Here is a 23,513-nt window from a genome sequence, read left to right as displayed (position 1 = left end):
GTCAGAGCTAGGGCCGTGGAGGATTTTGGTAAGGCTCCAAACTGGTCGGGATCGATAATTTTCAACACAGCCAGACCGATGAACACAGATACCATGAATTCTTCGGCTAATTTGGAAATTATTGGTGTGAGGGAAATGGGTCGTAAGTGCTTGTTGATTACTTTGACAGGTTACTGTTTAGGAATGGGTACCACATCCGCCAGCTTCCAAGATGGGGAAGTTGTTGCTCAGCAAAGCTACAATTAAGGATGGAAGTCACTGGCTGAGCTATACAGTCAGCATATTCCCTAAACACCCAACTAGGTATCCCATCGGGACCCGCAGCCTTGCGGGGGTTCAACTTTCTGATTATGATCAAAACATCGACCTCAGAAATGGTTACCACCGCTGAGTTCGCTTCGAAGGGTGGAGTAGCATGGAGTGGCAAAAAAGACTACATTTGGTCCAGGAAGGCAGAATTGATAGCGACATCACAGTCTGGAAGATGGTGATCCAGTCCCTCAACGTGGAGTAGCGAATGCAGACTGTAAGAACCTGACGCATGGGTCATCCCAGCGATACACTTGACCTCCCCCCACCATTGGGAGGGCTTGGTGTTCTTTAGATGTTCAACTTTAGAAGCAAAAAACCTCTCACGAAGAGTTTTCTGCTCCTGGTTAACAGTATTTCGAAGGTGACGAAAGCTGGCTAAATCCCCAGACATAAAAGCTTGCTGACGCTTGGCGATTAGAGTCTTAAATTCAGGAGTAATCCACGGAGGGTCATTAAGATGAACCTCAGATTTCACTGCGGGCATGATAGCGTCCAGTCCTGCAGTGATGGTGTCACACAGTTGTCTAGAGCGATCATCATTGTTAGGGGCAGAATCCAAAATGGACCAATCAACAGCTGAAAAGAACTGTCCTAGTTCGGCTTTCCTACTAGCATGTGTGTCACGCCTTGAAATTAACTTGCTGCTAGGCCCAGCGCAGGATGGCCTCTTTTTAGTGCGGAGGATGACCACGATATGATCTGAAAGACCAAACAGTGGCAGGATGTAAACAACGTTCTCATGATATGTATGTGACAAGTTGGTCAAAATGAGGTCCAGTATCTTATCGCCTCTTGCTGGCTTATCAATAATGTGCTTCAACTTGAACTGCGATATGAAGCGGCTAAGGCTCAACTGATTAAAATCACCACACATGAGTATACCACAACCGGGATACTGGCCCACAATGTCAGTCAGTGTAGTAGTAAGGTGGTTAAGCATACCACTATTGTTAACACCTAACTGTGGGTGGTAGACAGTACCAGCAACCAGGCAGGGGAATCCTCTAGGCAGCCTCCTTGGCCTAAGCCACACCCAAAGTGACTCAAAATCAGGGTCTGAAAATTTATCGAGCGGTTTAAATTTGATGGAATCATGGATGTAAAGTCCTACACCACCATGGAAACGAGTAACCAGGAATATTAACTTGGCTGTCACTGATGGTCTGACGTAACCAAGTTTCTGTAAAGAAACCTAAATCAGGCTTTACGTCCAACATCACAGATCACACTTCGTCGATTTTAGGCGCTAACAGCTGTGTGTTTGCTAGTAAGATGTTCATGCCAAACTTGTGTTTCTCTCGTCGCGGTCGACAGTTTGACACAGAGATATTGGACGGATTACGGCCTCGGGGTGCCGTACTTGAGGTGTGATGGCGATTTTGCGATCCGATTGCCGTGACAGGTTGATTGTTTATCAAGCCGATGGGAAAGGTGTCAAGTTGAATATTTAATTGAGACGGAGGAGGAATATGCAAATCACGTCTTTCCGGTAAATTTCCAAACCGTTGGTGAACAAAATGTTGATTCCAGAGAAGGAATGGTGCAGAAATTATTAGTACGATGCAGGAAAGTGGTAGAGGAAGGAGGAGTGCATGATCTCCTTCGACCACCACGAGTTCCACACCAAGTAGGTTTCACCCTCGAGATGCCAAAGTGAATTAATCACCGCCATACACCGGGGTCCAATCTTGAGATAGCGATGGGCAACGAAATAGACTGTAAAATTTGTCTGGAATAGCAAAAAGCCATAGCAGGACGTAAATAGGGCTGTGGCTTGAAGATGGAGGAGAGTCCAATCAAGAATTAATGAGAAATAGGCAAAAACATGTGGAGCTCCCAATGTCATGTGCTGCTCATAAGCACTCACGTGAATGAAATTGTATCATAAACAATTATATAATTGTTTTACAAAAAGTATGTCTGAATTTGCAAAGTTTTTGAAAATGATACTTTAATGTGATTTTTTCCTTTAACTCTGAAAAAAAAAATGATGTGCATTATTCATGTCAGGCTTTCAAAACCCTCCAATTGACCTACCGGTACCTAATAACAATTAATTCAAAATAGCTATGTAGGTAATAAATTAAAAGATAAGAAATTAAAGCTATTGATATGAAAATATTTCAAAGGAAAATTTAAGTATAAAGATCACAAAGGAAAAGTTATAGAAGTCAGGTACTGACCTTTTGACTGACATGATACAGACAGACACGCTTTGATCTCCCGCCCGCAAGGACACATTTTCCATCAGCACTGTAGCTTAGACTGGTGAAGTATCTGGTGTGAATGGCCATGAAATTACTACTTAAAATACTTCTCAACTGTAAAAATGACTTAATCACATTGTGTTGTTTCAAACTTATGTCTCCTAGACGTTAATACATTTTATATTCTTCTGTCAGCATAATCACTATTCTACAGAGCACATAAATTTATGCTTGAGCTATGTATGCAAGTACAGAGCACATCAATTTATGCTTGAGCTATGTATGCAAGTACATCAACATGAAATGAAAGTCATAATTTCATTTCACAATCAAAGTCATAATTTTGTTGTTTTCACTCTGAATTTAGTACTTTTAAATCTGTGGGCATAAGTGAACATTATCAGCTGGTTGAGAACACTGCTTGGTGTCATGCAATTCCCAAAATTTTCTTTTCAGGAGAAAATTTGGTTCTCTTTCCAGACAAACTCTCTGGCAAACAGTAATTTTGTGACATCAAAATAGTATTTCGACTTTTTAAGCCAGATTTTGGAAGCTCAAACACTAATTTTCTGTTATTTATTAAGTCTGTTGAAACTGTCACCAAAAAATTCAATTATATTTTGCTGTTGCTATCACTACTTTTTTTTCAATATCTTCTATCTTGGCAATATTCAATCTCAATGGCTTAACCCTTGATTAACATTAATATCAAAAGAGATTTCAGGCACCGAAAAACTGTTTTATAAAGATTTCAAGCTAGGGAAGATTCATTACAGGAAGGAACATGTTACACAATTGTTAAGAACATTAGCCAGAAGGCTCATTTTTTGATTGATTATTGATTAGTTCACCAATTTCAAAATGATCTTATTTCTATTGGTTTTGTAATCGGACCTTTCAGTGTCACCATGCGCATATAAAAGGCAAGTTTAGCATCCCTTTAAGCAGTTCTTCAAAAGTTTTGAATAGTGTTGGTAAACTTTTGCCCTTTCGTTTTCTCAACCTCTGGCACAAGCAGGACCGATATGTGAGTACCTTTGTAACTTTGTTTTTCCTTTCCAGTCTTTTCAGTGTTGGGCGACAATATACAAACAAATATTGCAATCATCTCTATGTATTTAAGATTTAAAGGCCAAATTCGTGCCAATTTGTGAGTCAGTGAACGCCCATCATTTAGATAGAACAATGGGCTGTTTATCAGCCACCAAAATTCTTTTAATTTGTTTCGAAACTTTTGTTCTGTTTTACTTGTATTGTTAATTTCATTATAGACGTTATTTGACACGCGATTCTTTGATTATGTATTCCGCAGCTTTTCATTAGACTGATAGAACTTCGTTGTATTGTTATTTCAGTTTAGGATCGATCATTCGATAGATTGATTGACTGTGAGAATAATCGTTATTTTTGTCATTGATTGTGGTTCGTTGTCAATTGCCTTTCAAGAATAAAGATTTGTGCAAACAGTCAACTTTGGTTCATCATTTCGATCAGTAAAATAGTCCCAAACACCTCGTTAACCGTGTTTTGGAGCGACATGCCCTTGAACTTGAGAATTTAGATTTTGGTCGCCGTAAACGCAATAACAATGTCTTACAAAGTGTACAATGCTCATTACTTTGAAGAGGCCATAGACTTTGCTGTAATCTTATCTGAAGCTTTTCTTCCAAGAGCAAGGTCCCTATGCCCTTCCACTGTTCCTATTTCAACTCCTCCTCTTATGTCAAAAAATGTGATACGGCAATCCAATGAAGCAACGGCCACCTGAGTGCCATCAGGACTCACACACACAGTTGAAACTGTTTACAAGACAAAAAAGACAAACTCCTTAAGCTATTGGTTCTTCTTTTACAGATATTTTGAATTATATCATTGTTCAACAGATGAAAGGTCCAAGTCTAGGATTTTTTTCCAAACAACGAAAATCAAGTTTTTGAAAATATTCATTAAAATCTGATGAACACAACAAAAAGTTACAATGTGACAAAATAGAACTGTTTGTATGGGTTATGACAAGTGTCCATTGCCCTTCTTTTTAGGCCTTGACCCTTGGAAAGTGAGGCCATATTCTGGTTGGAGATCAGAGAGAAAAGTCAGCTCTTAATTTTAAGCCCAACAGTGACCACAAGTACAAAAACATTTTACCCCATAAGAATCAATGCCTCTTTTTGCATGACAGACAATTGATTGGAAGATTCTTCTTTTTCACAGTTTTCCTAAAACATGATTCACTTTTGGATAGTGGCTTCAATTTTTTGCACTGATGGTTCAAGTAACTAAAGCTAGAGTTAACTAATTATGTGAGGTCATTTTGGTTGTCAAATGAATGTAAATTGCCAAACTGCTAGCATAAATCTGTCAAGATCATATAGTTTTTTGAGTGGGTAATAATTTACTACTAACCATCAGATTCCACACAAAGGGTTTCCCATGAAACTTTACTATCAAACATATTCCAGAGCCTAACAGTTTTGTCCCAGGATCCTGATATAAGTAGTGGTTGTGATGGGCAAAAAACTAGTCCAGAAATAGGTCCTTCATGTCCAGAAAGAACCTTTTAAGGAATAATCAAATTACATTCATTTGTTAAACATGTTACAGTGTACATTTAAGTGTGACAGAGTCACTTAGGCTTATTTCCTACTTAAAACATGTTTGTTCTGTTTGTTTTATTTTATGGAATTTTAGCGATTTGTCAGTAATGTTAGTAATGTGTTAATTGTGTTAGTAATGTGTTAATTGTATTATTCCTTTAATTGCCGATTTCCCTTAGGTAATTCCTGTTTAATTAATCGCTCCTAGCCCAAATTTGGTTTTAAGTTATTTTTACCTTTTCCTGTATTTTACTATAAGTTACAACTGTTTGCTCGGTGAGTTCAGTTGATTTGTTGCCTTCCTGAGAGTGCCTTAAAGCGGATTCTAAGCTATACTAGCTTTTGGTGTGTTTCAGTATTTTATGTTTGTTTGAGCCCTAAGCTCAGCATATAGTTGTTTCCATTTGTATTTTTGTAGTGATTTTCGGGTTAGAATTTGCTTAGTTTAGCCACATACTCTTTTTATCTTACTACTGTATCTTATTTATTTACTCTGACCTTTGTCGCACAGCATGTAATTTCTCTGCTATATGAACTACAATTGTTTTCGTTTTAGCAGCTGTAATATTTTGCTTACCTGCTTCCAATTCATTGTTGCTATGATTCCTGTGTTTTCAATACACTAGTAATTTCATTTTCTCCTTTCACTGTTTTATACTGTATTAGCTCAAGTTGTAATATTAAGCCTAGCTTGTAATCTTTGTTGAATTCATGCTTGATGTAGCAATCACTATTTTTGATAGTTTCTGTCACACAATTTCCTGTTTTCAAGTACTTTGTTTGTTTCCTTTCTTTACTGAATTATTTCTGTCTGTAGGTTATCCTTTACTGTTAAGTACTTTCTCCTAATTCATTTTAATCTTGTTACATGATTTAGCTCATTGGAACTTTGTTTTCTTATTTATTGTTTAGTGTCACTCGTTCCCGTTTTTTTATTGTACCGTTGCATTTATTTGCTGTGCATTAAACTTGTAAATCTTCCCTCAGATCTTTTGTTCTTACCTCGACCGTTTTGGCCATCTTACATAAGAGAGGACATGTAAAAAGCTAAGAGGGTGGGCAAAGGTTTTATATTATGTGACACATGATTAAGGCCAAAATTAATATGTGATGTATGAATCTTACAGAAAGGAGAGCATAGTTCATGAATTTATGAACCAGGGCGAGGCTTGATTAATACTATGACCTCCTGAAATGCGTGACCTATGAAATTTTCTTTCATTTGGCAAAAACCTCAAGATTTCCAAGGAGAGAGATTTGAAATTTTTCCTTTTATAAATGTGATGCATGAATTTCTCTAAAGTCAGTTTGTAAAATGCAAAAAGGGCCCCTTTTCCAACCCTCAGCTATAACCTGTATGTGTAGAAGACTTGCAACTTTTTAGTTTTCTGCCACTCCAGTTCATAGATCTGAGTCCCTTTGTCAAATGCCATGTTAAGTTTTAAACCTCCAGCTTTATAAAAATAAGTTAGTCTGGTGCATTTAAATTTCATAAAGAGTATGGAAAACAGCATACACATCAGAACTTTTGAGAGAGGACTCAACAGTTTTAATACCATATTTTAATAATAATGCACATTTCTGGGAAATTCTTAAGTCATTCTCAGTGCTGACGAGATCTGACCTCAGGTTGAGTTAGAACAGCTGCTCCCTACAACCCTTCTAATTTGTACATTGATCAGCCAGTAACATACCTCAGTAAGACGTGCAGTCTTGACACTCCAAACAAAGATCTCAAATGTGTCAAGAGATCCAGCACAGACAACTTCCCCACTACTGTCTACACTCAAACATGAAAATTGAACTGCTTGGGGTGAGGTAAATGTACGGAAGTTTCGATATCTTGTGGGAAAATGAACATATTCCTTCAGTTAGTAAAATATCCACACTGATTTACTTTTGTCCAAAAAATGCTTTGCTGGGAATATGGAACTGACACTAACTCTTTGATTTTCTTGAGTTTCAGGCATGTTAATGTGCATTGACATAAAGATCTACATTTCATACTTTAATTTCTCAACTTTCTCATATCAATTTATTGTACTTTTTTAGGAGAGAATTTTTTGACAATTTTTTCACTCAATGAAACAAGTTTAGTCAATGTTGACATTAAAAATTGAACAATTTTGTAATGGATGAGGAACATCCAAAGAGGCTAAGGATTCATATTGTAGTTATCTACTGTATTCCTGAAACATTTGAGAATGATTTCTTGTTGTTAAGAACTGCAATTAAATAACAAGATATTAATTTTATTTTGGCCACACTCCCTGAAGTAACTAGCTGATTCTCCTTAAACATCAAAACAATGTCAAGAAGATAGGTGACAAAGAAGGGCAAAAAATATCAACTGCAAAATTTGTTTGATTTAACACCAAATCCTTGTGGCACCACTGACATAACTTGAAAGTGACACTATAAATACCAAAGAAATTAGTGATGACTGAATATATAGGTAACCTTATCATAAACGGCCATGGGAAAAAAAAGAAAGAAAAAGGAAAAAGAACCTTTTGTCATGATTCATGATTGAAAAAGAGGAGGACACTTGTCATATTTAGGCCTGGTTTAGAATGACCTGACTTTTCCAGCTTCCAGCCCTATGAAATTCACATCTCTGTGGACAATAATTATCCAAAGATGAATTGTACATGTATACATATCTTGAATTTGTATTTTCCTTGCATTTAAACTACAATAATGTCCAAAAAAAAAGAGAAAAAAAACTATTGCTTGGGGTTAGGGTTAGGGGTCCCATATCATAGAGGGTGATTTAAAGTGTACCTGTTGAGATCGAATGCTCTGACAGTACCATCCAAGGAACAACTTAACAGTACTTGACTGCTTGGTGTAAAAACAACACCTGTGACAGCACAGCCGTGTTCATTAAATGTGACAAAACAGAAACCTGACATCATGTTCCACAGTTTAACCTAAAATTGAAAACAAACAAATGATTAAAACCTGGAAATGCTGACAATGAGTACAAGGGAAATAAACAGGGGTCTGAATATGTCTCTATTTAACAATCAGGTGAGAGAAGTAAGAACAAACTTGCACACAGTTAGTAACAGAGGAATCAGAAACAAAATACATGTGATTTGATTTTGGGGGAGTATCTTGATAACAGGTATACAAGCATTCAATGCAACCACAGAACAGTAGAGAGGTGGCCTGAAAATAAAGGAACCCAAGTGGACATTGACCCAATGCCTGAAAGACTAGGATTTGCTGAATGTGCTACCTCACCCACAGACCAATATGAAAGTGAAAGGAGAAAGATTACAGAAGATTGGCAGACAGGTGGGGTTCAAAATCAACATCCAGAAAACAAAGGAGATGCAAATAAATTGATGTGAGACAACAGGAATCTTTAAGTTTGGAATGTCAAGAGCAAGTTGAAAGTGTCTTAGTCACATATTTTGGAAGTGCTATCAAATAAACTGGTGCAACTGACAAGGACACATCAGACAGGATTGAGAAAGCACAATTGCCATTCTTAATGGTTATGCAAGTCTTCGGATTGTGAACAAAGCTCAGTATTTTCAGTACAAACCTGTCTTTTTATAATGCTTGGAAACATGGAGGTGGACAAAACTACCAACCAAGAAATTTCAGACATTCAACAATGAGTATTTATGGCAGATTCAGAATATCTAATGGCCAGAGGTGATTTCAAATAAAGACCTATGGGAAATGACACAACAAAGCTGTATAGACCAAAGTACTGACTGAAGAAAATGGGAATGGTAGGGCCTACATGTACACTCCAGAAGCCTGCAAGTAATAACAGCCATACTGCCTATAAAATAATGAAACCCTTGGGGCTCCAGAATATGAGGCTGTCCAAATCAGTCCTGCAAGCAATCTGTAGAAGACAAGTTTGCTGGTAAGAATATCACCTGGAGGGAAGCAATAAAGAAAACTTCCAAAAATAGAGTCTGGTGGAGGTCCATGGCTGATACCCTATGCTCTCCAGGAGGAGAGCATGGGAGCAGGAGCAGAGCATGGGAGAAGGAGCAGAGCATGGGAGCAGGAGCAGAGCATGGGAGCAGGAGCAGAGCATGGGAGCAGGAGCAGAGCATGGGAGCAGGAGCAGAGCATGGTGGCAGGAGCAGAGCATGGGAGCAGGTCTGGAGCAGAGCATGGGAGAAGGTCTGGAGCAGAGCACGGGAGCAGGTCTGGAGCAGAGCATAGGAGCAGGAGCAGAGCATGGGAGCAGGAGCAGAGCATGGGAGCAGGAGCAGAGCATGGGAGCGGGAGCAGGAGCAGAGCATGGGAGTAGGAGCAGAAGCACAGATAGCTTACCAGTAATCTTAAATATCAACTTGTACTATTGCAAATGATGGAAAAAGGAGAGGACTAACCTTGCCATCATCACCTCCAGTTGCAACAACGTGTCCATCTTGGGAATAACACATAGTGTTCATATTATGGTAGTGACCTTGCTGTTTCAATATGTATGTTTCACTTTGCCATTCCCAAACCAACAACTGACCCATGTTACTACATCCAAATGCAAGCCATTCACCACTATTATTGACAGCCACTGTTTCAATGGCCTGTTGTGAAATGCTGTGAAAATAAGTTAATTACAATAATCAAAGAGAATTCTTAGAGTAACCTCCATGATTACTGAAAATTTCTCACCTAAAACAAGTTACATTTTCTTGAAAAGATGAATGTGTCAATCTAAAGATGGTAGAAGGGGTTTCTACTAAGGCCAGAACCACTTAAGCCTAATTACACCTCACAATGAAAATAATTATTTCTGAAGACAGCCATGTACAGAACACTTTTAAAGTTTAAATGTTTTATGAAAATAATAATAATAATAATAATAATAATAATAATAATAATAGTAATAATAATAATAATATATATAGATTTCTATAGCACATTTCCATGGAATGCTCTAATGCACTTTACAACAATGTGCAGGAGACTTACAGGACACTTTTAAAATCTAAATGTGTTATGAAAATAATATAATAATAATAATAATAATAATAATATATCGATTTCTATAGCGCATTTCCATGGAATGCTCTAATGCGCTTTACAACACTGTGCGGGGGACTTTTCCAGACTGCCAGCAGCAGTTTACAATAAATAAAGAAGAAATTTTACAGATGCCCCCTCCCTCCATTCCCAGTAAACAGGCCAGACCACATCACAGCAATCTCGTGATGTGGGTTCCTTAACGTCCCCTGCCGAAATTAACTAATTGATAGATGCAGGAGACAGCTTTACGTCCGATCCGAGAAGATGAAGCAATGTGAGTGAAGCATCTTGCTTAAGGACACAACGTCAAGCCCCGGCCAGGACTTGAACCCAGGCCATCTGACCCAGAGTCTAGCGCACTGACCACAGGACTACTTACAACTCACAAAATAATGCACATTTAAGCGTTAATTGAACCAACTGTATCCCACTTTCACTCATTTCATTAACTGCATACTTGTATACACTTCATAAGATGAATAGACAGAACTTTTAAATACCTTAGGGTGTGGATAAGAATAAAGTCTGGCACTTCATGCAGTGTGAACAAGCCAGTGGAAAATCCAGCTATTAAGAGATGGGAGGCCTTGTGAAATGCAGTCGTTGTCAGTTCAGCAGAGCCACCCTGATTGTAATAGTGCCTATAATCAATAAAATAATGCAATGAAGTACACATTAGGCTTTTCATTTTATCTTGACTAAGGAAAGCCCATCTATCTATAAACAAAAAATGTATATCTAATTTCATAGCTCAACATGATCTGAAAATAGGAAACAGAGGTTTCAAAGGCATATAATTTGTTAGGCACAATAGATATATCTTATTACATGTTTTGTTGTGAAGTATCGCTGAGTATTATTAAGAGTTGTGCCGTATTTTGACGAGCCCTATCAAAATACAAATAACGAGTAAAAATACTCAGCGATACTACACAACAAAATGTCTAATAAGTTATTTACTATCCAACACGCCAAACTGCTATTTCAGTGTGGGCGAATTTCACGGATATTTATTTACAGGGAGTGCGTGACAGAAGTATGCGAAGCGGAACGGAATTGGTGCGTTGTTGTGTCGCTGTTTCTATTTTCTTCATTAAATGAAGAAATTTTATGGTAGTCAAGCTGTTATTCTTTGTTCGATTCATCTAATCAACTTGGACCTATATTTGCCAGCCATTCTGACTCTTCGTCGTCGGAAATATGATTCAAATTGTCTGCCACTTTTTTTTTTTTTTTCATAACTACAATCCAATACAATCTACTTGCGTGATGCGAGAAAACCTGTTTAACCGGTACTACAATAGACGAGTACAAATACCGCGTGATATTTGTACTTGTCTATGGTGTTATTTGTACTTGTCTAGGTGTAGTTGGATAATAAGAGCACATTATTGCCAGAACACAACTTTCCTACACAGGAACTAGACCACTTCTAATGGTGCAGTTACATGAAAATCAATAACAAAGGTATTTGGAACTTGGATAAGGTTGTTGACGGAGTCCTTTCATTAACTGTCATGAATAAAAAATTTTTCATTCAATTTAGAAGCAGCCCCTTTCCTCTAAACAATCTTGAACTCTAAATAAATCTCAAAATTAATTTGAGAGAGCGAGGAAAAGGGAAGGCATACACCATTATACAGACAATATGGAAAAATATACTGGTTGCAAGTCCCATGTCACTTTTTGTACTAATATGTTGGACTACAGCAATTTGTCCCAAGTGTTATCATTCCTGCCTCTCAGGCATGACTCAAGCTTAACCAATAAGTTAACAGAGAGTACAGTTTGGAGGATCTAATCATTTTATATGCCCAAGCTTAGAAAATTGGTATTCACTTGCACACCAGCAAATTGCTTTTCATGCAAAAAACAATGAACTTACTTGAAATCCTTTAGGTTAGTTGAAGCATTCAACTAACCCTTTAGGCAGTTCCACAAAATTAATTAATATCTACATTATTCTGCCTTTAAGTAATCACAATGTTTTTGCATCTACATGCAATATGGGGGCCACCTATGCTTGTGGAAAATTAATAATTCCACACCCACTTGTGAAACCATGTGCCTGAATGTTTATTAAAAATCAAATGAATTACCCACAAAGTTTAACAAACAAACCCACAAACAACAGATCCTGACTCAGTGTGGGTAAACCCAGACAAATACTCCTTAATTATAGTCAATCCCCAAATCTGTGTTGAACCGAAAAAAGGAAAAAGTTATTCAAAATGGGATCTTACTTACTTAGTCTGCTTTTTCCACCGAAGAGAATTTTCATCGCCTGCAAAAACAGGGAAATTAAAACTATGCATCACCATGCTGGTTTAGATAATCATAAAGAGAATGAAATAAAATGAAAATCTATAATTTGCAATGTAGAAATTTGTTAACGATCTGCCTGTTATAAATCAGTGATTTGCAAAATAGAAATCAATAATTTGCAAAATAAATAGAAAGCTGTAATTTGTCACACAAAAATCTGTTCAAGATTTGCATAATAAATAGAAATCTTTAATTTGCGAAATAAAAATCAGTAATTTGCCAAATCTTCACTACATCTGTGAATAAATCAATGTGTTGTCTATGTGGAAGTCAGTGGCACCTTTAAACCATAATGAGCAAAATAATGTAATTTGTAATATGAGCTGCCACTCTAGCTAGCTGTACTGTATATATTAATTTACATAAATCATGTATTTGTATACATAACACTTTCCTGGCTGAAAAAATGTTGCAGATGTTGAAATATGTAAGCTCCTTAGTTTTCTTGAGTTTCAGGCATGTTTGCGATTTTTCTTTTAATATTTCTATTTCACAAATTACAGATTTTCATCTTGTTTTGTTTGTTTCACAAATTACAGAAAGCTGGTTCATAGAAATAATTTAGATTGATAATATGATGGATGATCAACAAATGTGTTGTCTAGTCAACTAAGTAACTGGAGCACTCTTTAACAATGGCTTACATTTAGTCAGGAAAATTGTTAATACCTCAATAACTACTCAGCTAAGATTGAATTGCATAGGATAAGAAAAAACTGACAAGATAAACCAACATTATGACCAGAAGTCCTAATGACCATTGAGTGTGAAAATATCACCTGACTCAAGTGGATGTGATTAATTTCGGATAAGGATGAAAATTGAAAATTAATCAGATGGTTATCTCAGGAAATCTTAAGTAATGTCAATTGGAATATTCATGCAAGCATGCATCTACAGCTGATTTATAACTACTTCCCACTTCCTCCCAGGATATAATTTCAATATGAGGCAATACATGTGGAGACAAATAAATATTAAATTAAGTGATGGGTAAAAAAGATTCACCTGCACAGTGAAATTGACATAAAATATTGATCTAAAATGACATCCTTCAATGTAATCATTTAAATATATCAAATTATCAGAACATCTGTATGAAATTATTCAAAATTGCTGAGTTCAAATTATATTGTACATTGCAATCTTCATACTAAACTCCCAAAAGTGATTATCATGTAATTTCTCCCTATACTATTCATACAATATTCAGCAAATGGGTCATGAGAATACTCAAACTTATCAGGTAGAAGTTGTAATCTTGATTCAACATCTAATTCTCAAAACTGATTTACAAGGAAATGTATAGTAGCTAGAGGGGAGAATTAACAATCAGATCTTGGGCGTTAAAGGGATAATAGAGCACTCTTTTTTGAGGTTGATTTCCCCTATGAAACTTTTACCGAAAGTTAATCGACAGGTTTCCTTTACAGGTCTCAGGATTACTGCTTACTAACATCTAGAAGTGAGGATCAGACTAGCTATTACCTTGTTTGAAATCTGTTTCACCAAGAGAAACTTGTGAATCCTTGATGCATCCATGGCACTTCCAAATAAATAGCGCCCCATCACGACTCACTGTGTACGTCTTGTTTAATCATGTCAAGTACCAACCATCAAATATCATATTCTCTAAGATAATTTGACCACACACAGCTAAAAATAAACTCAACAACTGATTCTCTTAGAGTTCTTTGCAGAAACGTGACTTAATGTACTTTGTGTTAAGTAGATCTGTCAGTATATAAAACACACACTGTGAGCTAAACAGCACAGATGATATCATCCTTATAGAGATAGAACACAAGGTAAGGTATGAAATCAACTGAAGACAAAAAAATTACTAGCACTGGTATTCAAAAGTAATGGAGGTGTATAGCCATCTGCTAAAATGATCTGATAGACTTACATCCATGTTCCCGTGAGGAGTAATCAATTTCAAAAGTAAGTTTCTTGATTTTGAATTTTACCTTTTTGATTTTGATTTCTCCTTTACAACACTTTTTCAGAGATATTTCCATAACAGACTTTTGCCAGTTTATGTTAAACATAAAATCATGAGCAACTTAATAATAAAGGCCACTAAGGCTTGAGCATTAGAAATGGTCAAACAAAACTTTCCTTTCATACTTTGTGTGAAACAACTTACTATGGATTTACTTTGAGCATTGCCAGGGAAGTTTTGGCTTAAAAATAGATTATGGACTCATTCCCGTCAAAACTAGAGTTCCACTCTTTAAGTATCTTAAAGGGAAAAGAAACACTTGGGGATCTTCTCTTGTTGAAACAAAGCAACACCCATTCTTTCTACAAAACTTGTTTCATTTCTTCTCTTTCCAACAATGATTCCCCCCTCAGCCATTTACAGGGGGGAGGGGGGTGAAACATGCTCTGAGAAATCTAAGACTATGGCATTTTCATCCAATCCTTTGATGGTGAAACTCTAAGGGTACTCCATCAGTTTTTACACACCAAGCTAATTGCAAAATATACCTATGGAGAAATTGCATCTTCATTGAAAATGCAAATTTTTCTTAGGTATATTTAAATTTTTGCAATTTTAGATTATGTTATTGACATGGTATACAAAGTTTGGCTGAGAATACTATCGAACACCTTAAAATTCATTTTTTCAATGCCCTTTCCAGAGGGAGTCAAACTGTATTATCTGAAACATAAATTCTGTAGTTGGAGTGGGTAAAAAGGATACATCTAAGCATTTGTTTTCAAAATAACAACCTATTACAGTATTTCGATGTCCTGACAGTGTGACTGGGACAAAATTCTTCACAGGAAATAATGAAAAGATGCGACCAGTCATGTCTCTACTGCCAACCACAAAAAACCTATCCACAAAAATAGAACTTAGACATAGATATCAATTACCATTTTTCAGTAACTTTACTACAAATTAACTCTCTACATGCAAGACTGACAACTCTCTTGAATGGACAACAAGCTCTTTAAAACTATTTATGGTCGATTGTCTATGGCTGGACATATGTAGCTTGGGTATTTACGCATGGTAACGATAAAACTACTGAATATTGTAACCTGAGGGGAGAATGGATTGAATGCATAGAATGAGTTGAATGACTGTGGTGGACAAACAAGCAAATGCAATAAAAAAAAGAAAGGTGAAAGATAGTCCTGAGCGGTTGCTGAACCAGCAAGCATGGAGATAGTCTAAATGCAGTAGAATGTTCTGTGATAGTCACCACTGATCGAAATTTGGCACCAGTTATAAAGGAGTCACATTTCATTGAAACGAACTAAAGAAACTGATTCTTTCTCTCATAACTTAGGAAAGTTAGCACTATTACTTAGGTCAGTTATCGGTGACTGGTTAGAATTATAACACTTGTATGTCTTTGAATTATAAATATATACACTTATTCAAATAGCAATTCTATAGCATGTTGCACTCCAAATTCACTAATTGGTCTTGGCCCTAAATATATAAAAATACCAAAGTCATTAAAAGCAAAAATAATTGGCACGAAGAGATTTTCCCCAAAAGGACAGTCATACCATATATCGTCCAAGCAATCCCATAAACCTAAGCATCAGTACCAAACTGGTGGCCATTTTCACTTTGCGTGAAGAAATTTGATTTGCAGTGTTTTGTGTTGAGAATTTTGGCGATCATGGATGATGAACCTTATCTCATCACGAGCCTACGGGCTTGGAACCTGATGATGAGACACCTGCATCCCCAAGGGGATCGTTTCATGGCGATTTTACGCTGGAAGATGGTGAACTAACTGTTGCCTCTCAGGATCAGTCAGCCTTGCAAGAAACCTGTTTGTCATTGAACGGTTTCCTGCCTAATTTCCACCCAACAGCTAGCCAGCCGAAAGCGACCCTACCCTGCAAGTCAGCTGAGCATTGCAGCACCAAGCTGCAGATAAGGAACCTTTAAACCAAGTCGCTAAGGTTTCAGATGTTTCTAAAGATCCCTTTGCCTCGGCATTATTGGCGGCAAAAGAGGAAGCTAAGAAACATGCTTCGAAAGTGACAGTGGTTGATAAGATTCCACCACCTTTGGGCTCTACGAATACTTAATATTGTATGTGGAACATCAACAATGACCTCAAGAAAATAATTGATATTTATTTCCGTTCATGTATGGAGGACAAAGCACACAACGAGCTCGTCAAACAGTTCCCCAAGCCCGATGTTCCCGCTCTCCACATGCCGGAACTTGACAAATGGCTTGTCCTTATTCAAGGTAAGCAGTCTCTAGCTAGTCTTTGCTGGGAACAAGATCTCCAAGTGATGCAGAGAAACTATATAGACGCAGCGGGTCCACTTTGCATCCTTCTCCAACACTTAAAGAAGGACCCACAGGTCGTACAGGTCGGTGAGGCAATTAACTTGGTTCTCAAGAGCCTAAGCTTGCTGGGGCATGCTGTGGCAACTGTAAACAAACATAGACGTCGGGATATTGTTAAGTCTACACATATTACCGACATCACTGAGCTCGGTAAACACTCTGATTCTATGCAGAAGTTCCTCTTTGGTGAATCTAAAGCCAAGGAACTTAACTTTGTTGGTGAACTGGCTGAAAAAGTTTCCAAAGCCATCCAGCCTCAGATTAAGAAAAATGCAAGCAGAAAGAATTCTGGTAGTGGCAACAGTTCATCAAACACTCAAGGGCACGATGACCATTCCTCTCACTCAGCCCGTTTGCCTTCTGGAAATCAAGGCAGTCAAAATTAAAAAAAAAAAAAAGCCTTACAATAATAACCAGCCTTTTCAGAGGGCCCCCTCCCAAGGAAAGCCTTACCTGGGGGGGGGGGGGACGATCAAAGGCTCACATTTGGACAGAAGTCCAACAAGCAGTCCGTGCAAGCTCCCAACAAGAACTACACACAGGAGAAACAGAGGTAAGCCTTCTGTCTACTCATTCACCTTCCCCTCTTCCCTTTGCTTACATCAATTTGGAGAACATTCCGAGGGTAGGGAGGCTAAAGTATTTTCTCCAGAATTGGGAACTCTTAACATCAGACCAGTGGACCCTCAACACCATAAGGGGTCACAGGCTAGAACTAACAGGGAGTCACAGACAGTTAAGACTGCCCTCCCTCATCACTTGAATCCCAGTCAGCTTGCCCTAGTAGAGGACGAGATTATCAGCCTCTTAGACAAGAAAGCCATAGCAAGTGTCCCTCACCACAGGAAACTCTTTTACAGCAACCTTTTCCTTGTGGAAAAGAGAGCAGGAGGGCAACGCCCAGTGATAAACCTATATTCACTGAATTCTTTTGTGCACCATTATCATTTCAAGATGGAGGACTTGAAGATGGTTGCAGACATTCTTCGTCCTCAAGACTTTATGTGCAAGATCGACCTCAAAGACGCATACTTTGCTGTTCCCATCCACCCGGAACACCAGAAGTTACTTTGCTTTCAGTTTCAGAATGTAACCTACCAGTTCAAATGCTTACCATTCGGTCTCACATCAGCACCGTGGGTCTTCACCAAAGTGCTGAAGCCCCTGGTGGCTTTTGTGAGAAGACTGGGACTATGGATATGCATCTACATAGACGACATACTAATCCTGAATTCTCGGAGAGGGAGCTCTGAGAGATGCCTCTCTAACGATCCACCTGCTGGAAAATCTGGGGTTTACTATGAACATGGAAAAATCTATTCTTTTCCCTTCACAGGAAATGGAATTCCTAGGTGTTCTAGTCAGCTCTATACACATGAGCTTCTCCCTTCCAGACAACAAGGTTGTGAGCCTTCAGAACGATTGCAGAAGATTTCTAAGTTCCAAGACTGCCTCACAGTCAGACCTAGCACACTTAATTGGCAAAATGATAGCAGCAGAGGCAGCTGTATTCCAGGCTCCACTTCATTACAGAGCACTTCAACACCAGAAGAACTCCTTAGACATCCAGAGAGTTCCCCTTCATCAGAAGGTAATTCTAGATGTTGAGACCTTGTTAGACCTGGAATAAAACAACCTACCCACAGCCAACACCAGGCTTGTGAAACCCCTCCTCTCCAACATCCTGATCCAGTCAGATGCTTCAGGGTCGGGCTGGGGGGCTGTGTGCAACAGGATAGACACAAGGGGAACCTGGTCCCTCCATGAATCCTCACTTCACATAAATTGCCTGGAGCTGCTTGCAGCCACCTATGCAATCAACGCCTTCACCAAATCCCTGAACAATAATCGGGTCCTTATGCAAATGGACAATACATCAGCCACAGCTTATCTAAATAAAATGGGGGAAGCCAAACAGGGTGTGCTAGACAAACATGCTCGTACCCTCTGGGAATGGTGTCTCAACAAGAAAATCACCCTTCGAGCAGAGCACATTCCAGGTTGACTGAATGTCGTAACAGATGCAGAGTCTCGAGCAAAGCCAGATGCAGCAGACTGGAAGCTCAATTCAGAAGTGTTCAAAGTTCTGAATCAGAGTTTTGGTCCTTTTACAATAGGCCTTTTTGCCAACAGGAACAATGCTCAGCTGGAGAGATTCTACAGTTATCTGCCAGATCCTCTAGCAGAACAGTTCGATGCCCTAGTTCAGCCTTGGAGGGAGGAGAATGCCTACACCTTCCCCCCTTTCAACTTGATCAGCAAATGTCTGAAGAAAATAAGCGTCGAAGGAGCCACACTGTTGATTGTTTGCCCGGTGTGGCCAGTGCAGGCATGGTACCCCCACCTTCTACAGTTGTTAACAAGCAATCCAGTATTGCTTCCAATTCACAACAACCTACTGTTAGACCCACTGGGGAACAAACATCCCCTGATCATCAATAACTCCCTGCCTCTAGCAGGATGGAGAGTCTCAGGGATCACCTCTCTTCAGAAGGCCTATCAAAAGAAGCTACCAATATTCTCCTCTCTGCCTAACGCAGATCAACGAATGCTCAGTACAAGTCCTGTTGGGCTAAGTGGTGTTGCTGGTGTCACCAACAACAGGTTGATAACTTTCGACCAGCAGTAAGTGATTTAGTTCACTTTCTCACAGAGTTGTTTGAATAAGGTAAACAGTACTCTACAATTAATACTTACAGATCAGCTATTAGCTCTACAGTTCCACCCTTGGATAGAACTCCCTTGGGCCAACATAAAATTGTGTGTAGCTTCATGAAAGGGGTATTCAATAAGAGCCCATTTAAACCCCGTTATTCTAGCACTTGGGAAGTTTCTCTGGTTACTAGCCTGTTCGAGAAGTGGCCTATTAGCAGTAACTTAGAACTCTAACGTCTCTCAAGGAAGTGTGCAATGTTACTTGCACTAACAAGTGCCAAGCAACAGTCTGATTTGCATGCCTTGGACTTGGCATTTGTGCAGTTTCTTCCAGAGGGTGTACTGTGCTGCACTAGTATCACAGAGGTCAGTGGTTCGAATCCTGTACAGGCCTGATTTTTTTCAGGTCTGATTTTTGCTATTGCATAAATAGCACTCTCTACTGCAAGGATCGTGCATCATACATATCTACAACTGCAGTTCAAAATATATGAACTTCATATATTCATTGTACTAGTCCTTTTATTTCATTACAGATTGGACTCATTTTGTTTACTGGTTCCAGGATTATTGTTGCCTTGTGTTATGCAGTTTAAAGGAAATAAACAAAATGTTTATCTTGTTGTGGCAAAGCTCAATGGCCACCAGTTTGATACTGATACTTAGGCTTATGGGATTGCTTGGACCATATATGGTATGACTGTCCTTTTGGGGAAAATCTCTTCTGTGCCAATTATTTTTGCTTTTAATGACTTTGGTATTTTTATTTATTTAGGGCCAAGACCAATTAGTGAATTCTTCGTGCAACAATAGTAGAATTCTGATTGTACTTCAGCTACTTTGTAGCCTAGCACAATCTACAATTATTTTGCAATTTTTTGCAATTAGTTACAGTACCTTGAGTCTGACGCCCAGTCAATACAAATAGCATCATCATAGAGACCTGTGTAAGTTTGGTGAATAGAGAAGGGTGCAAACTCTTTACTTTGGTCTGGAGCATGCCAAACTTTGATATGCTTCCCATGTGTTACTGCTATAAACCTATCAAAAAAGCAAGATCACAGGTCTGTCAATTTTTGAAGACTGGATTTCCTTTACAATAGTCTTTTTGCAAAGGCAGATTCAAACTAGGTGACATACCAATCAGATTCTGTTAGAGCCAACAATCACTTAAACCACAGATAATTATACACATCTCTATTGAATTATCCTTGTTTAGTCCAGATATACCACTTCACTATTACCAAACTAAATTTAATGAATGCCTCGTAAGCAACCCCACAAGGCATGATGGTTGACAGGCAGGAGCTGCTCAGGTCCTATTTGGTTATGTGACCATTCATTGCTTAAATGTTATTGGTCAGCTCACTATTAAACAAAATGTCACAGTTGAGGAGAGTAATATTAATATTTGTATATCAAAGAGAAATACAAAAATGTTGTATACAAAAACTGGGGAGAAAAAGCCTAGAGTGGGCCAAGACCTTCAATGGCTTCCTCAGGTATATTTCACATAAATTTAAAAATGGACAACCAAGAGTAAAATACAATAGAAGAAAGTCATATATAAGAAGACAACCACCATCATAGGCATCTACACGAGCACATGAAGTGGTTCAATGAGCTAGTGAAGGCAAAATTTCTGATTCTTTAGACACCCTTTGCCTGTTGGTTAGGGTTGATAGATTTTGGCCAATTTTCAGGCCTTTAAGTGAGAAGTGACAATGATCATCAAGAAATATCAAAATAAACTCTCAAACTTGATATTTGATTTTCTGCTACTCTCAACCATAGGGGTGCAAAAAAATATAAACAGCATGTTCTGTATAACAGAAAAAACTGCAGTCAATCAGTCACATTCCTTCAGCTTCCTCTGGAAGCTTAGCACTTACCTTCCACATGGACTGAACTTCAGATCAAAAACAGGCTTTTTGAAATTGAAACGATGAAGGACAGTCTTAGCTTTCAAATTTGCTAGGAGGCACTGTCCATCTGTAATTAAATATAAAAAGTCACCATCGCCTTTACAAGTACGAATTGACTCAAAACATGGTTACACAGTTCAGTATCTGGGCAATTTACCACCGTAGCAAACTCACCACCACAAAACTCGCCACCATGCGAATTGACTTTTTGGTAACATGTACCCTCTCATGTGAAACTTACACCAAATGAAAGCTAAGGTTTTTGTCTCTTAAGGAAAGAGCATGTTTGTAAGCATGATGAATTGTTATGTTGTTGTACAGTTGACTTTTGACCATGAGTGAAGAAGGTGTGTTGTATGTAAAGCTTAAATACCCAAAAAAACTAAAAATTTCTACAAACAAAGAGAGGATACTTAAATCTCTAGTTAATTTTAATGAATTCAGTTTTAAGATAATGTCTACATCCACTTGTTATTTTAAAAAAGTTGACTTTATATTTTGTATATATTTAAATTTATGTCTACAATTCCACATTCGTAAGCACCCCTGGTTTATTAAAGTTTACACGTTCTCTACATACCCTTAGGTTTTAGTTTTTAGCACGTTTAGTGATTAGTTCAATGCAAACAACCCCCCAAGCTCATGTAGCTTTAACACTCATCGTTTTAAAATAAAGGCTATCTATCTATCTATCTAGTAAACTTCACTGTATTTGTACGCACTTTTAACTTTGCAATACACTTTGACTTCTTAGCATTTTTATGATGGAATTTTCACATGATTTCATTCATATCAGCTGAAAATCACTGAGCAAAAATCACTCTTCGTGACATTACCTTGTTTTATTTCGTTTACTGTTCCATTACTGAGAAGCTACACCTAACTTTTGAGTCCCTTTCCCTTTTCGCAATGCACTACTACATCTTTGCTTTCATTTGATGTAAGTTTCATACGAGAGGCTACACATTATCAAAACAAAGGAGAGGGGGAAAGAAAAAGCTAATTCTGAAAGGCCATGATTTAGAGTAGTATACTTTCTTTGTATTGTACACATACTAACCTTCATCAACTGCGATAATTATCCTGCCATCTGGAGACAAACTAATCCTTGATATGTTCTTCTGGTTTTCAAAAGGAAGAGTCCATGATTTGTTACTATTAAAGGTAATGGTACAAAAGCCATATAAATCTATGAGTTTGGAATAAAAGCCACACATGAATAAATGCTACCCCTAAATAAATGCCACATGAGAACCCTGCCTAGCCAAATTAACTAATTAATAGATGCAGGGGACGGGTTAATAGATGCAGGAGAGTTATTGTATCTGATTTATCACTTTCACGGGTTTATTACGAATCAACTTAACGGCCTGCTCCCAGTTGGCTTGTTAGCTCAATTGGTAGAGCGCTGCACTAGTATCGCAGAGGTCAGTGGTTCGAGTCCCGTGCAGGTCAGATTTTTAGGTCTGATTTTCGCTATTGCTTAAATAGCGCTATCTACTGCGAGGATCGTGCATCATACATATCTAATACCGCAGTTCAATATATGAACTTCATATATTTCATTGTATCTCGTTTCAACATACTGCTGCTGTGTTAGCTATGTAGATGAAATTCTGAGTTGAAAAGACAACCCTTTGCTGTCACACCACGAACACAGCTCCATAAGGTATACATATCAAATCAACCTTATCCCCTGAAGAGGACAAGCATTATTCAGTCATTTTAAGAGAGAATGTAAACTGATTAAAAAACAAAGTTAGAAAACACTTTACTTACAAGATCGATAGAAAGCAAGGGAAAATAAAGGACACGAATGATCTACAAAGCCTTGTAGAATGTCTGTTTACATCACAAAACCAAAGTGTTTTGGCATTAGAAGTAAGAATTTAAACTCAATTTTACACCACTGCCAAAAATTGATGGAACAAAATATTTCTGTGTTTGTGATTTTAAAAATTCATACTAAAACTTACTTTTTAAGATCAAAGACCGATGCTCTGTTACCCACTGGACTCACAACATAATCGCCATCAGCACTGAACACCACGTTACCTTGTCGATAGACGGAGCCTAATATATTTGAAAACTTAACACACATGAATTAGAGCTACGAATATTTTTTCAATGACCAAATACATAAGTATGACTATTT

The 23,513-nt window shown here is 37.9% G+C and overlaps 1 protein-coding gene and 2 pseudogenes across 1 annotated transcript in view; 2 read left to right on the top strand and 1 right to left on the bottom strand.

Annotated features, from left to right (window-relative positions):
- Window positions 1-23,513, bottom strand: part of LOC111326084 (periodic tryptophan protein 2 homolog) — a 29,452-nt gene that overhangs the window by 5,711 nt on the left and 228 nt on the right. Inside the window, exons 2-15 of the mRNA XM_088734181.1 lie at window positions 23,335-23,447; window positions 22,419-22,513; window positions 21,326-21,425; window positions 20,331-20,474; window positions 15,153-15,288; window positions 13,931-14,030; window positions 12,365-12,401; window positions 10,618-10,758; window positions 9,481-9,688; window positions 7,898-8,046; window positions 6,808-6,955; window positions 4,923-5,073; window positions 4,138-4,318; window positions 2,496-2,589 (exon numbers count right to left, since the gene is read on the bottom strand). Of these exons, the coding sequence (XP_088590307.1) occupies window positions 2,496-2,589; window positions 4,138-4,318; window positions 4,923-5,073; window positions 6,808-6,955; window positions 7,898-8,046; window positions 9,481-9,688; window positions 10,618-10,758; window positions 12,365-12,401; window positions 13,931-14,030; window positions 15,153-15,288; window positions 20,331-20,474; window positions 21,326-21,425; window positions 22,419-22,513; window positions 23,335-23,447 (1,797 nt within the window). The remainder of the gene's footprint in view (window positions 1-2,495; window positions 2,590-4,137; window positions 4,319-4,922; window positions 5,074-6,807; window positions 6,956-7,897; window positions 8,047-9,480; window positions 9,689-10,617; window positions 10,759-12,364; window positions 12,402-13,930; window positions 14,031-15,152; window positions 15,289-20,330; window positions 20,475-21,325; window positions 21,426-22,418; window positions 22,514-23,334; window positions 23,448-23,513) is intronic.
- LOC148723561 (uncharacterized) lies at window positions 16,057-17,335 on the top strand (annotated as a pseudogene).
- Window positions 17,733-19,445, top strand: LOC148723560 (uncharacterized; annotated as a pseudogene).

The sequence above is a fragment of the Stylophora pistillata genome, chromosome 9 (assembly GCF_964205215.1).
Source record: "Stylophora pistillata chromosome 9, jaStyPist1.2, whole genome shotgun sequence".
In the NCBI taxonomy this organism is placed as follows: domain Eukaryota; kingdom Metazoa; phylum Cnidaria; class Anthozoa; order Scleractinia; family Pocilloporidae; genus Stylophora; species Stylophora pistillata.
The sequence above is the reverse complement of the archived record's forward strand: the minus strand, read 5'-3'. Positions and strand labels throughout refer to the sequence as shown.